The following is a 13,932-nucleotide window of genomic DNA, read 5'->3' as shown; positions in this document are numbered from 1 at the left end:
AAACTATTGATACATTTTTATCATCAGTTAGAACTTCTATGAGGAATTTACCTGTCCTAATTCCTCATTGAGGTCAGAAGTATTCACCAGAGGTCCTTCACCTGTGTCCTCATCAAACATTTCTTCATCCCAAGTGAGGAAATAAGAACCAAGAAACTTCTGCATTTCCACTGTGACATACATTGATACAGGAATAATGTAGTTGAAAAGAACCATGAACGCAAGGAAGTCTGTAAATGCTCTAAGTATCTGCCAAAGAAACAAAACCAAAACATTGATTTTTCATTAATCAGTGGAAATTACAAGATTAAAATGGTTATTTACGCGTTTATCTTTCAAATGTCTTTCAAACATTAAGTGGAACCATTTAAAAGAAAAATCTTCTCAGTTACTGTCAACCCTCAGCTTAAATTTCTGCATTTCTCCATCACCGTCATTTTCTCTCCATGCTTCACTATACAGTGAAGTCAGAAACTGGCACATTTTTATACATCTGTTATGATTCCAACTTCACTACTAATCAAGCATGAGGAAGAAAGAGCTTTGAAGGAGAAACCAACTTTGTAATTCTTGTAATTCTCAGATTGAGAGTACATATTTTCAGTTACATATCAATGTATTACAAAGTTCTAGAGTGTCGAATGAATGACTACCTATGAATGATGAAAAATTAATATTCACAGAATATCAAAAGAAAAACCAAACAGCAAGAAAAGGAGGCAAGGTTTGCTGATTTGTACAGATTACAGGCATTTCCCATATTTCAAATAAAGGGCCTCCCTGTCTCAATGAAATAGCATTGTATATAACATGTATATATTAATACTTTGATGTTTTCTCCATAGATAATAAATGACAGATTTTAAGCAATTTAGAAATAAAGGACTGAATTGTGCAACCTTTACTCCCATTAGTAAGCCTAGCAATCACAGTTACTAAGATCACACAAGTATTACTTGTGGGAGTAAAGGTTGCAAAATCCAATCTTATTTGTAAGAAAATGTATTTATGTAAAGAAAGGCTGCAAAATGAGGCCCAAAATTAAGAGTTTAATACTGATTTCTCAGTAACTAATACCAGCAACAAGAAAACACAAACTTTAGGTGGATTTTTAATACTTTACCTACTGAATACTAAACACTATTACTATATAGTCTCTTTAAGCTGGATGTTCGTTCAAATGTAATTTTAAAGTGCAGAAAGCCAAAATACAAGCTTTTCCAAACTGCACTGCCAGTAGTCTCAGCAAGGACCAGGAAAAATAATTCATGACTGATAGTCACTCTTCACTAGGATCACTGGAAACATATGTGAATTTAGGGTGTTCTGAAACTATTTTGGTATTTTTCAAGTGTTTTCTTCACAAGATAAATTTTCATTAAAAATATTCTGCAAATTATGGTTGCACAGATCTACTTCTGAAAGAACAATGACAGTGTTGTATTTATCAATCTACAGGAACAGATAAGTCAGCCAGTGTCCATTTATATAGGACATGGTGGGGCATGATATAACAGTCCCACCTATGGTACATTTTTACAGCAAGAGGGACTAACAGATGTAAATTGCCTCATTCGCCTCGGGGTCATTAACTTTGTATATGACCATACCAATTTAAAATGTCAATATTGTTTACTATTTTACTGCTGTTCATTTTAGTATAAAAACTTAGCTAATGTGCTTTATGCAGTATAGTTGGATTAATTCAAAAGGACATGCTCCACGAATCAGGTTGCATTGGAATGTGGGATCAAATACTATTTTGTTTTGGTCCTTATGGCGGAATAGAAGGGAGAAGAGAGAGACAGGTGATAATATGGGAAGACCTCTGGGAAGAGATCGGGGTGGGAAGTCACAAAGAAAGGACTCCAAAAAAATATCCAACAAGTTCACTTGATTTGTTCTAAATGCCATTGAATTTTATAAATTTTCCTGTAGATATCCAGTGGCTCTAGTAATCCCCTAAGTGATTCTCAAAAGTCCTGAAATGGCTTCCCCTCAGACAGTCAAAATTACTTCTAATCAATAGAAGCTCATCCCCAACTTCAGAGATCTATTCATAAGCTACCGTATAAAAATATATCATATCCCATACTTCGCCAATAGCTTCTAACATTCTGTCATCTATTTTTAATCTGTTTACTTTAGACAAACATCTACTATTTATTCAATATTTATTTTTTATAGTAATTAGGTACCACACCTAGGGGATTTGCTTTCCTCTAACTGATATAGCAATTTTAGCCTCTCTAAACTTTTCAGTTTTACTATTATCTATATACTATTTAAAAATCACTACTTAAACGGTTTTCATGAAACAAGTGTTAACGAAACAGAAAATGTATAAAAACAAAAAGATTGCAGGGTACCTCCATTTGAATTTAGGATAGTATGGAAGTATGTTATCCAAAGACTTAGAATTAAAAAACAAACAAACAGAACAAAAACAACAGATCAGCATAGCATGGTCAAGTGTTGTATCTGCACTTAACATTCAGCATTTTAAAAGTGACCTCCAAAACATTCAGAAATATATTTTAACTAGTGTGTGCTAAATGCACAAAGAACAAGGGGGCAAAGAGTCATTCAAAAAGTAACAGATTGGAAAAACTAGTTTTTCCAGTCTTCTTAAAGTTATGCCAGCCAGTTTGACTCCATTGTGATGTCACACATACCATGAAGCATCATTAACTAATAGAACCAGTCAATATGGGTCTGGTAAGTACACTTTTTCAGTAATATGGTGTCCTTTTGAAAAAATATTTCATATACTTTTTTAAAAATAGCTTTTAAAAAATATTTTAAAAATAAAACATTTCTCTAACTCTACACCAACCCATCATACACTTCAACAGCAGGGCTTCCTGTTATCCGTAATGTCATACAATCATGTATTCTGGGATTACAGTGGAATGGAACTGTAACAATCTCAGGGGGACTAAAATAAAAATGACAAGTTTACACTTTCCTAGTTGCTATATGTTCCTCCACACTTTTCTATTTAGAACACTATAAAGAAAATTTTTTACATGTGTCACTCTTGAACATCTTGAGAGAAAATTATATGTTACACAAACACACAGTAATTTTCCATACCAGGTTTCTTTTCCTTTCTGACTCTGTTTTCTGATTATACCACGGTTCATCATGAAATGGATCACTCTGCCAGACATACTTCAGGGCAGTATTTATTAGTGCTTTACTGATTAGAATACAGAGGTATACAATAAGGAATACATTCATTGATCTAAAACAAACAAAAGAAACAACTCTTCCATTAGTATATAAAAATGTACAGAGTTTATGAAAACTTTATACTGAAGCTCCTTAAGTCAAATTAATATTCATTAACAAATCTAATAATGTTATGATGTTAAATCAGTTCTCTACAGTATTTCTCCAGCAGAGAATAATATCACTAAGACCTGGTCTAAACTTAAAAATTTACCAGCATAACTTGATCACAGATTTTATACACATATTTTACCAACATTACTATGCTGGTAAACGCACTAGTGTAGATGCAATTACATTGTCATAACTATCCTTATACCAGGACAGCTTATGCCAGTTCCCTGAACCAGCACAAACTACACTGGTATAAGCACTTTTATACTGATATAACTCCATCTACGCTCAAGATTTTGCTGGTATAACTATACCAATATAATGGCAAAAACCTCCTATTGCAGATGAGGCCTAACTTTCATCTCAAAGCTTAAGAAAACAAAAATGTTGTTATTAACATCAGTGATGGGCATGAACTGAAAGCTCTGACCTGTACACCTTTAACAGTAAGAGCTCCTTCACCACTTCCCAGCAGTTGTGAAAGGAAACAGGAGGTACACAGGCTGATCACCATAGCTTGCTTAAGCAATGGCATCCTCTCTGCCCCTCAGACACAAGGCTAAGCTTTAGGGCTATCTTATAGTACAATGAGACTAGATAATAATGCCCGATATCTTTGGTAACAGACAACCAATATCAGCCCAAGTAGCTGCTACTCCCCTTATAGATGACAGTGTGTTCAGAAAGCAACAGGCTTCCTTTTCAATACCATTCATTTTGCTTGTGTAGAAAACCATTCATTTTAGATAAAACACAGAAACCCTGCCAGAGACAGACTGGTAGTACACAGTGTTTTTGCAGTTTGGTTCCATTTTATTGTATTCTAGTATGCTTTTCCAGACTGAAGTGCCTCAAAGGAGTTTTGTCTATTGAACTCAACATTTAAATGCTAAAAATTGGGAACTGTAAGGGTACTGGAACATGGCACAATCTGGTGATTCTGTCAGTGGATCTACTCTAAGCAGCAAGAGTTACGATACTCTGGAATGGTAAAGAACAGCTGATTTCTAAAACGTATCTAGCATTAAGAAGTGTTTGTTGTTGTTTTTAAAATATAGTCATCTGTTCAATAAGAGGAACAAAAATCTAAAAGGAGCCCATGGTGACACACAGAAAGATGCAATTTTTACTAAGGCCAGGTCTACACTACCGCGGTAGTTCGACGGCTGGCAATCGAACTTCCGGGTTCGATTTATCGCGTCTGGTCTGGACGCGATAAGTCGAACCAGGAAGTGCTCGCCGTCAACTGCGGTGCTCCACCTCAGCGAGAGGAGTACCGCGGAGTCGACGGGGGAGCCTGCCTGCCGCGTGTGGACCGCGTCTGAACCGCGGTAAATTCGAACTAAGGTATGTCGACTTCAGCTACGTTATTCACGTAGCTGAAGTTGCGTACCTTAGATCGAATTGGGGTGTTAGTGTAGACCAGGCCTAAGTCTTTCTTCCACTTATATTCTAGTTAATGAAACGTATAGTTTTAGCATAAACAAAAAGGTGTCTATTTTTTTAAATCCAAACGTACTCTTTTCGCCCCAAAATAAATATTTAAAAAAGGATAATAAAAGCTTTACTTTTCAACAGCAGATCGTTTCTGTGATTTTGACTGGTAATTTAATGCCATCTTAGTTTCCATGCCAGTGTATATAGCAACACCTGAAACAAGAAAAACTATTTTAGTAAAGTATCGGGGGTAGCCGTGTTAGTCTGTATCTACAAAAATAACAAGGAGTCTGGTGGCACCTTAAAGACTAACAGATTTATTTGGGCATAAGCTTTCGTGGGTAAAAACCTCACTTCTTCAGATGCATAGAGTGTCTGAAGAAGTGAGGTTTTTACCCATGAAAGCTTATGCCCAAATAAATCTGTTAGTCTTTAAGGTGCCACCAGACTCCTTGTTATTTTAGTAAAGATTGTGATTGAAGATTGTGAATGCAAGTGTTAATGAACAGCACAAGATCAAGGAGGATATACAATCCTGACATCAATAAAAAAAATCTCTGATTGCCCTGCTATTTACATACCCTACCATTACATCCTGCCTTGGCCATATGAAGAAAAAAAATACTGGTTCAGATGATATTCAGAAATTACAAACAGTTGTAATATCATGGTTAGTACAGGCAAATTTTAAGAGACAGAGGTTGTTCACTTTGTATAGTAACTGGGGGTTCTTTGAGATGTGTGGTCCCGATCTGTATTCCATTGTGGGTATGCATGCACTTCATGCGCCTGAGACTGAAATTTTTTTGCTAGTATTGTCCATTGGTCCCCACCTGTGGTCCAGATGAAGAACATAAGGGGTAGTGAAGACTGACTACTTCTCCTGTTCCTTCTCTACCACGAATCATGTGAGAACCCAAGCAGAGGGCAAGATGGACAGATAGGGGAATACAGCTAGAGACTACACATCATTGGTGGAGTGCCAGTGCCTGGCATATATCCAGGGAATAAAGTCTCCTCTCCTCATTAGCAGCATGTAGCTTCAGAAAAAACAAAAACAAATAAACTAACAGGTAGATGTATAGTCTGTTTTAGGCAAAAGCCCAGGAGGACTTTGGGGGTGAATTCTGGGTGTAGCCTCAGCATAACTATCGCTATGGAAAATTGCATAAGGTGGATAAGCCATAATGACTTAGTTCACCAGACCTTCTTGCTGATGGGATGGCCACTAACATGGCAGGCAACCTTCACAGAGAGATGGGAGGAGCATGTCACTAAAACAATCGTCATCAAAATGGTGCCAAGAGGACCAAATTAAGGTCTCATGCTGGAGTGGGTTTAGTTACTGGAGGGAAGGTTCTAACTAGAAGGTTCTAACTGGAGGGAAGGTTCAGGGGTCGGCAACCTTCGGCACACAGCCCATCAGGGTAATCCTCTGGTGGGCTGCGAGACATTTTATCTTCATTGACCGTCCGCAGGCATGGCCCCCCGCAGCTCCCAGTGGCTGCAGTTCACCGTGCCTAGCCAATGGGAGCTGCGGGAAGTGGCGGCCAGGGAACGGCGAACCACGGCCACTGGGAGCTGCGGGGGGCTGTGCCTGCAGACGATCAGTGTAAATAAAATGTCTCGCGGCCTGCCAGCAGATCACCCTGATGGGCCGTGAGCCGAAGGTTGCCGACCCCTGAACTACACCTTTTAGAAAATGTAATTACTGGATAGGTGAAAATAGAGTGGTCATTGACTGGAGGGTGGCAGGCACTAATTGCCACCATGTGCACTCATAGGGAGCTGAGGACTTCAGGGTGAGCAGATAATATAAAATAATGGGAATGTCCGGTCATTTGTGGCCATATGGCAATGTCAGGCCCAAACAGAAAATCTCTTCCACTTAGCCACTTTCTGATGGATTCCTTCCTGCTATTGTTAAGGATGGCTTGAACTGCTAACAAACATGTCTGTTCTAGATTTGAAGCCCATCCAAATACCAGGCTGTGAGGTGGAGACACTCTGGAATGGGATGTCCGATCTTGCCATTGTCCTATGTCAGAAGGTCCAGAAAAATCAGAGGCTGATGGGGTCAAGCCAACAGCTGGAGAAGGTTGGGCTACCAAAACTGTCTGGGCCATCTGGAAGCAATGAGGATGATCACCACTCTATCTTGCTGGAGGACTCGAGGTAAGAGAGGAATGCGGAGAAAGGGGTACACAAGGGATTAGGATGGTATCTCCTTTGGAGTCTTGACCTTTAATTCCTCTGGGCCAGTATGTCTTACATTTACTGTTTTCTTGTCCTACTAATAGATCCCAAGAAGGGAATCCCAATTGCTTGAATATGCTCTGCACCACAGGGTCATGTAGCTCTCATCTGTGGTTGATCATGACATGTATGCTGTGCCACTAATGTTCTGTGTATCCTGGGAGATGTACTGATGATAGGGTGATTTTATGACTAATACACCAATTCCATGGGTTTACCGTGTCTATGCACAGGGATATGCACCTCACTCCCCCTTCCTTGTTGATGTAGCACACTGTTGTGATATTGTTTCGTATTACCTGAATACATTGGGATTGTACAAGCAGTAAGAATTGCTTGCAGGCCTCTCAGACAGCTCTCTGTGCCAGCACATTTATGTGCATCCTGGACTCTCGGGGAGTCCACGTCCCTTGTGCTGTGTGTTTGTCCAGATGGGAGCCCCATCCTAGGAGGGAGGTGGAATAATCATCTTCTGGGGGTGGAACAAAGGAAACTCCTGTGTACATCTTCTTGTTGCACTGCCACTGCCTGGTTGGCACAGATACCATCTGATGCCAGGCTTGTGGGCAGCAAAGCCGAAGTCTCGCAAATGGTGTCAAGTAGGTAGGATGCCATGTGACATAGGAGAATAAAACATGTACAAATCAATGACTGAGGGCTCTGAGTTGATTGATTCAATTATTTAGTGACTGAAATCTGTCCAAAGATGCGCCGATAAATTCTGTGGTCTGCAATGGAACTAAAATGGACTTTTCTGTGTTCACGCAGATTCCCAGTGACACTAGAAAACTGAGGAGAGATGAAAGAAGGTACCTTTGTAAACACTCTGGACACTGTTGCTAGTCCAAAAGGGAGCACCCTGAACTGACAATGATTTGGACCTATAGTGAATCTCATCAATCTTCAGTTAGAGGGATGGATGTTGATATGAAAATAGATATCCTTCATGCCGAGACCCATGATCCAATTGTCTCCGTTTAGGGACATAATTATTGATGCCAGGATGACCATCCACAATTAGGGTTGCCAACCCCCCAGGATTGGCCGGGAGTCTCCCGGAATTGGCATTGATCTCCCAGTGACTATTGAAAGCAATCCAGGAGACTTTAATAGGATATTTTAAGAAAATCACATTACGTCTTGCTGGGGGAAAAAATCTCCCGGAACAGCTTCAGTCAGACTTGGCAACCCTATCCACAATCTCAATCTGCAGATAAAGACATTGAGTTGTTGGAGGTCTAAAATTGATCTCCACCCTCCTTTTCTTGGATATGAGGAAATATTTGGATAAAATTCTCCCCCCTCCTCCCTGATATTTAGGTGGTACCAGCTCTACAGTTCCCTGCTGAAGTGGGAAGTCTACCTCCTGAATGAGTATCTTCTTATGAAAGTGGCCCCTAAAAGGGAATAGGGTTTTGAAGGGGGAGGGTAGAGGAGCTCTGTGTATCTGAACTGGATGATGTTAAGAACCCATTTGTCTGTTATCTACTAGGCATGGAAAAATTCGGCTATTCAGCCACCAAACGGGATGTCTGGGTCAGAAGGAAATGGCGTCTCAGTTGGTTAGCAGCTCTTGACGGTCTCGTCAAAGTACCTCTTGATATGAAGTTGTCGCTGAAAGGAGGAGGAAGGAGGATGAGTGTTGTGTTTAGTTTTCTGGATCCTCTATTGCTTCTGTGGTGGTTTGTATCCCCTTTGGTGGTAGAAGGGTTGTGGAACTGGTCTTGGTTCATAAGGCTGTTTATGACACTTCCTCTTCAGCGCTAGTGTATATAAAGTTAGGGACCATACTGTTGCCTTGGAATCCTTCAGTGAGTGTAAAACTCATCTGTCTTTTCACTAAAAAACTTATTCCCATCGAATGGCAAATCCTCTACAGCTGATTGAACTTCCCTGAGAAATCTCAAGAAGTGCTGCCAGGATTTGCAACACAACAGCAGTTGCCATTAACCTTGAGGAAATATCAGCTGCATCAACTGCAGCCTGTAGAGATGTTCTAGCTACTAATCTAGCCTCCTCAATAAGGACCTGAAATTATGCCCCATTCTCTGGAGGGAACTTATCTCTGAATTCAGAAATTTTTGAATAGTTGACAAATTGTATTTCGATAGCAAGGCCTGGTAGTTGGCTATTCGGAATTGCATGCTGATGGACGTAAATGCCTTTCTTCCAAAGAGGTCTAAACTTTTTGTTTCTTTACCTGGGGGGGGGATGGACCTTGGGTGTTGTTACCTACTTGTTCAGTGGCTGCCCGAACCACCAAAGGATTCAGGCAGGATGAGTAAATAAAAATGCTGTTACCTTGTCTGGGACAAAATATCTCCTGTCTACCCTCTGAGGAGTAAGGTGCACTTGTTGCTGGAGCATGCCACACAAGCCTGGCATGCTCAAGGATGGCACTATTAATGGAGAGTGCCACTCTGCTAGGTCCTGCACTCTGTAAACTATCCAGTAGTCTGTAAGGTATCTCCTGAATTTGCTCCAGAAGAATCTGGAGCTTATCCACAACACCAACAGATCTTGAAACCGTTTTTGGTCATCTGGTGCAGACCAATGGACACTACTAGCAAAAAACTTCCAGACTCAGGCACATTGAGTGTATATGTACTGACAGCGAAATGCACATAGGGACCTGCATTAGAAGCAGCAACATTCACATTCCATTTCTAATTCACATTTTTTCATCTTGAATCTACACAAGGTTCTTCACAATTCTTGCGTTGGAGTGCCTTTTGACATGTTACCCAATGCAACTGTACAAAGTATTTTTGAATAGTCCATATTGTAATTCTAGATTATTTGTCCAGCTTCAATTTTAGAAACTAAATGATAGGTTATAAGAAGTATTCTAAACAAGCTTAAACTACATGATGTATGCAAGAATAAAAAAAATCCACAGATTTTGCTCTCTTCAGCAGAACCTACTCATTCATTTAAAAAAATATTATAGTTTTGCACAGCCCCATTAATAACAGCTTCAGAGACTAAAAAAATAGAAGATTAAATACAGCAATTATAATCAGCTGTAAACAAAAAAATGTATCCAAGGTACACATTAAATCAGATCTAATGTATCCTGGGTCATAACTCATTACTAAAAATAAGATACTCTGGCATGTGTGCTGTACTGGGATAATTCCATATGTTGGGTGTGTTATTAACAAGGTCAACAGCAACTGCTCAAGAAGTGGCAGTATCTCAGCTTGATACACATCTTCACTGAGTTTATAAAATAGCCCTATGAAATTTAAAATAGTAATAAAAATACATATTAATTATACTAATTACATTGTTCTTTATTCCAAGTAAATAAGGGAAATTTAACAACATCTCTCCTCTAGTCATTTCCTGCTGGGTTCTTCTGGAGAGAAAAAGTTGCAAAATTTTTCTAGATATCTTGCCATTCCGTCTCCCCTCTTGGAAAGAGAAGGTGGTGCATCATGGGAGACGTAGTCAGGCCAAGGAGCCTGACCCATAGAGGAGAATGGTGACATGAAGCAACTGAACTACAACTTCCATGATGCACCGTGGCAGCATTTCCAAATAAAAATATTTCAATTTTTTGGTGATTGGTTTGTAAACATAAAACTGAACTTTTCTGCAAAAAGCAGGCACTTTATGGAGGGGAAAAAATGTTGAGATGAAAATCGAACTCTCTGCTGAAGAACAGTTTTAAGAGAAAATGTTGGCCAACCCTACATATATTAGGCTGGGGTAACAATTCATCTGCCCTAATGATTCAGCAACAGACACTCAACATTTTCCAATGGCTCATTAAGTGCTAACACAATTGGGCTTTTGAGCACATACTGCTAGCCTGTCACATCCACACCAAACCAACAACTTTGTGGATTAGAGTCACACATTTATGTGCGGAATTTAAGAAACATTTCCTTCCAAGGTCTATTGTTGATAGCTAGTACTTAAAGATTACTACATACTAAATCAATTGTTATTTCAAAAAAGGGTGTCATTGCTATTGTATGTCAGTTGTGATTATCTCAGTTCTCTTAATAATGACAAAAATGCACTCTGTGGTGCAGATGTAGTTCAGGCAATGCAAGGGAAGATTTATGTTCAAGTGATTGTAATTATAGATTTTTAACTTGATTTAATGTTTACATTTTAACTGAAAATGCATTATCATCATTTATTAATTCAAATATTTACCGAAGATTCTCTCTGTGTTCTTTAAAGTAGCTCCTCTAAGAAGCAGATTTTCAGATCCTAATGGCCTACAAAAGATAAAGGATTATCAAAAATATATTAAGTATTCAGAAATAGAAATCAGATTGTTATGAAAGTCACATGAAACATAACAGACAGTATTAGCTACAGAAAATAAAGTATTGCTCATTTGGTTAAATGAAAGTCTACACTTAACAAGCAACCAACATTTACAGTTTACATTTGGGATTTTTTATTAAAGTATTATGGTCAAGATTTTTAGATATATGAATACCTAAAATTAAGCTCTTAAATTCATATTTAGACACCTGTAACCTGATTTACAGAAGCGTTGAGAATCCAGCAGCTACCACTGACTTCAGATTGAATTTGGACCATAAACCTCAATATACAAAGATAACGGAAAAATGCATTACGGAGTTTGTTCCACAAGCATTGTCCAAGACCTACATGCCATATAGTAACCAACTTATCTTGCTTTAGTTCTCACCCCTGAAAATTGTAGTCTAATTTTGTTCACTGATTAGGATGGGAAACTCATTAGGATGGGAAAGATTGCTGCTTTCAAGTTCTCTTTCTCCCTCCCTTTTCAAGTTAGCTGTAAAGAAATTTGATGGAGCAAAAGTTTTAGACTCCGATAGCTATAAACTAACCTTTAAGTCATCCAAAGTTTTGAGAATTTATACAGTACCTCAAATATATCTTATGAGAAGCAAATATTTTTATACGGCATGCTGGGAATATGTGTGCTACATATCAGCAATGATTGAAAACTATTTTGTAATCTTGTTGAATTTAAAAATCTGTTTTGCTTGGTCTTCACTGAAAGGAAGTTTGGATATCCAAAAAGTGGTGTTTTTAATTTGAGTCAGCACTGAACTAGAAGAGTGCTTCAGCACTGTGCTAAAAGGTGCTGTGTTTTAGAAAAGATGTAAAACCTGGACCTGACCACTTGTAGACATTTCATGACACTGTAAGGTATCGGCTGTTAATGCTGGTGACTGGACCAAATGCCAGTTGGTATAAGGGAAGACAACCAGCTGGTAGTGACAGTTGAAAGTATACAGCTATGAACAGATGGTCACCTTGCAAATAGAAGAGGCAGATATCTCAGCTCTCTATGCACCAGATTTTGCTATACCATACCACACCACAAGAAGAGCGACACTTACGATGTAAGGACAAGCTTTCCTTAGTTTGGCTATAGACACAAAATACAGTCCTTTCATCTGTAATATTTTTACTGGTGGCCTTGCTTTTATTGCAACTCTCAAAGCAAAGAGAATAGTTGCTTAGAGTTTGAATTTTAGCCATGAACTTTATTGAAGAGAGAAATATTCCTGAATCAGGATCTTTTTGAAACCTGCCTGTAAAATACTGAAGACGCACTGAAAGAAGCATCATTATATATCCTCCCCTTTCTCCAATATCCAGTGAATGAAGATGCACTAACCTAAGAGAACATTGTCAAGGCTGATTATTTTCAGCTTCAGCTCACAAAGGCCACTCAGCAATTTCCTCCGAGAAATCAAGAGTTAAATAGCTCTGCTCAATCTTCAGGCCATCCCTCAAGGGTAGGTGTTCTGAGTTGGGGAAGCTGGCTGGTCTCAGATAGCAGTTCTGGCCTATTAGGTAGTATCTACGGAGAAGTATACAGTGATGCTCTCGAGGTCAGAAAACCAAAGATGATGGGGCCACCAAGAAGCCAGCAGGATCATTTATATATAGCCTAATTTCTCTTGCAGCTCTACAGAACAGGATTAGGCCAGGGAAACAATATCCCAGTTCCTTGCTTCAATCCCAGGCCAATGTATCTTCCCCATGGTTTGGGGACAGAAGTACTTTCCAAAATGCGGTTAGTGTAGCTGTCTTGCTGGAGTCAAGCCAATTGACTGTTCTGGACTCAGCTGCTGGCACACCTCCTGGAAGAACTGAGGTGCAGGCTCCACTTTCCCACTGTCCTGGACAGGAGCTCCCCTGGTTTAAAAGAGAGACTGTTCCGAGGGGGCAGGGAAAAGCTATGTCCAAACACAGATGGGGCAAGTGGGGAAGGAAAAGAACACGGAGCTGTGTGTTCTATTGCCTGTTCATATGTATTACTGCAGTTTGGTTGTTATTTGCATTATGTAGTCCCTAGGGCCCCATTGTGCTAAGCACTGTATACAGAGAGCAAGAGGCAGTCCTTGCCCCAAAGGAGCTTATAATCTAAATAGACAAGAAAAGGATAGGGGAACAGCAATAACATCCAAGCAGAGTGAACTGAGTTTTCATTTGCAAACATCAAGCTAGTTCCATGATCTGGCTGTATTGGGGGGGAGGGGTCAGGTGAGGTGTTCTGGTGGGAAAGGATTAGCTAAATGGAAAGGAGAGGGGATATTGAAGGAAGGAACAGAGAGAAGAAAAAATGGAAGGCAGGTAGCGTTAAACTGAGGTGAAGAGATTACGCGTAAAGGGATTTAAGCAAATAGCCAGTCAGCTCAGGGGAGAGAATGTCCCCCCTAAGAGCCGTAGAAATTAGCCAACAGTGCCTGAGGGAGCTACCTGAGTTTGCTCGAGGGTGACTGTTTGGTTGGCTCCACTCAGGAGTTTTTCTTCTTCCTCAACCCCACATGGTACAGAGAGGTATGGAGGCAGGATGTGCTCCAGGTCACAAATGATAATACCAACATGCTGGAGCTTTCGGTTGAGACTACAAGGAAAGAT

General features: G+C 39.6%; 1 protein-coding gene across 1 annotated transcript; it reads right to left on the bottom strand.

Moving 5' to 3' along the window:
* Positions 1–51: 51 nt before the first annotated feature.
* Positions 52–11,276, bottom strand: LOC113407760 (probable phospholipid-transporting ATPase IH; the record flags this gene model as incomplete). The annotated part of the gene is made up of 4 exons (XM_026657821.2): positions 52–249; positions 3,097–3,247; positions 4,917–4,998; positions 11,212–11,276. Coding segments are annotated over 4 exons (496 nt in total), but the record flags the coding sequence as incomplete, so codon positions are not given.
* Between the last annotated feature and the right edge of the window lie 2,656 nt (positions 11,277–13,932).

Source organism: Terrapene carolina, unplaced genomic scaffold, assembly GCF_002925995.2.
Source record: "Terrapene carolina triunguis isolate 2854851 unplaced genomic scaffold, T_m_triunguis-2.0 Scaffold322, whole genome shotgun sequence".
Classification (NCBI taxonomy): domain Eukaryota; kingdom Metazoa; phylum Chordata; order Testudines; family Emydidae; genus Terrapene; species Terrapene triunguis.
This window is presented reverse-complemented; position numbering and strand designations above follow the sequence as displayed.